General features: G+C 74.3%; 1 protein-coding gene across 1 annotated transcript in view; it reads right to left on the bottom strand.

Annotated features, from left to right (window-relative positions):
• LOC106002010 (A-kinase anchor protein 8-like) overlaps window positions 1–562 on the bottom strand; it is a 5,810-nt gene extending 5,248 nt beyond the window's left edge. Inside the window, exons 1-2 of the mRNA XM_013036935.1 lie at window positions 503–562; window positions 176–317 (exon numbers count right to left, since the gene is read on the bottom strand). Of these exons, the coding sequence (XP_012892389.1) occupies window positions 176–317; window positions 503–562 (202 nt within the window). The remainder of the gene's footprint in view (window positions 1–175; window positions 318–502) is intronic.
• Window positions 563–700: the final 138 nt, after the last annotated feature.

The raw sequence follows: 700 nt of genomic DNA, 5'->3' as shown, positions 1-700 counted from the left end.
CCGGACCCCGGGACCCCGCGCCGAAGCCCCGCCCCCGACGCCATTTTGTGGCGTCTTCCGAAGAGGAAGGCGGGACTGCGAGCGCCAGGAACGTTGGGGTCGCCAGGGCCCGGGCGCGCCGGACTCCACGCGCGTTTCGGGACTGAAACGGCCCCAGGCGCCCCCAGAAGCCCACCAGCGTCTGCTCGCCGAGCCTCGCCCGCCCCCGCCGGGGCCAGCGGCCAATCCGCACGCAGCGCTCCGGGAGCGACGGCGCCGAAGCCCAATGGGCGGCCCGCGCGTCCCCGCCGCCTCTCCGCGGAGCCAGGCTGCGGGAACTGCGAACCAGCAGTAGGCCCCGACCCACGGGCCCCCACGCGGCTGCGGCTCCCGGCCGGCCGAACCCTCCCGCTCCGCGCCCCGGAGACTACACTAACCTCCGTAACCTTGCTCCATGGCTCCGACGCGGCCCGCCAGCAGACCCTTTTTCTAGCTTTCCTCAGGACGCATGCGCCCCGCGCACCTCCCGCGGCCCGCTACTGGAAGACCAGTTGCTCCCGTCAACCCTCTCGCGCACCGCCATTGGCTGGTCTTTGCGAAGGACCCGCCCCTGCCACCCCACCCAGCCTTCCAGGTCGCTAGGCCGGGCGCCCACGGCATCTCGGGAGTTGTGGTCGAGCCGTGGTGCCGCCGAGCGGGCTCGCGGGCCCGCCCGGGCCTG

Source organism: Dipodomys ordii, unplaced genomic scaffold, assembly GCF_000151885.1.
Source record: "Dipodomys ordii isolate 6190 unplaced genomic scaffold, Dord_2.0 Scaffold1870, whole genome shotgun sequence".
Lineage (NCBI taxonomy): Eukaryota > Metazoa > Chordata > Mammalia > Rodentia > Heteromyidae > Dipodomys > Dipodomys ordii.
The sequence above is the reverse complement of the archived record's forward strand: the minus strand, read 5'-3'. Positions and strand labels throughout refer to the sequence as shown.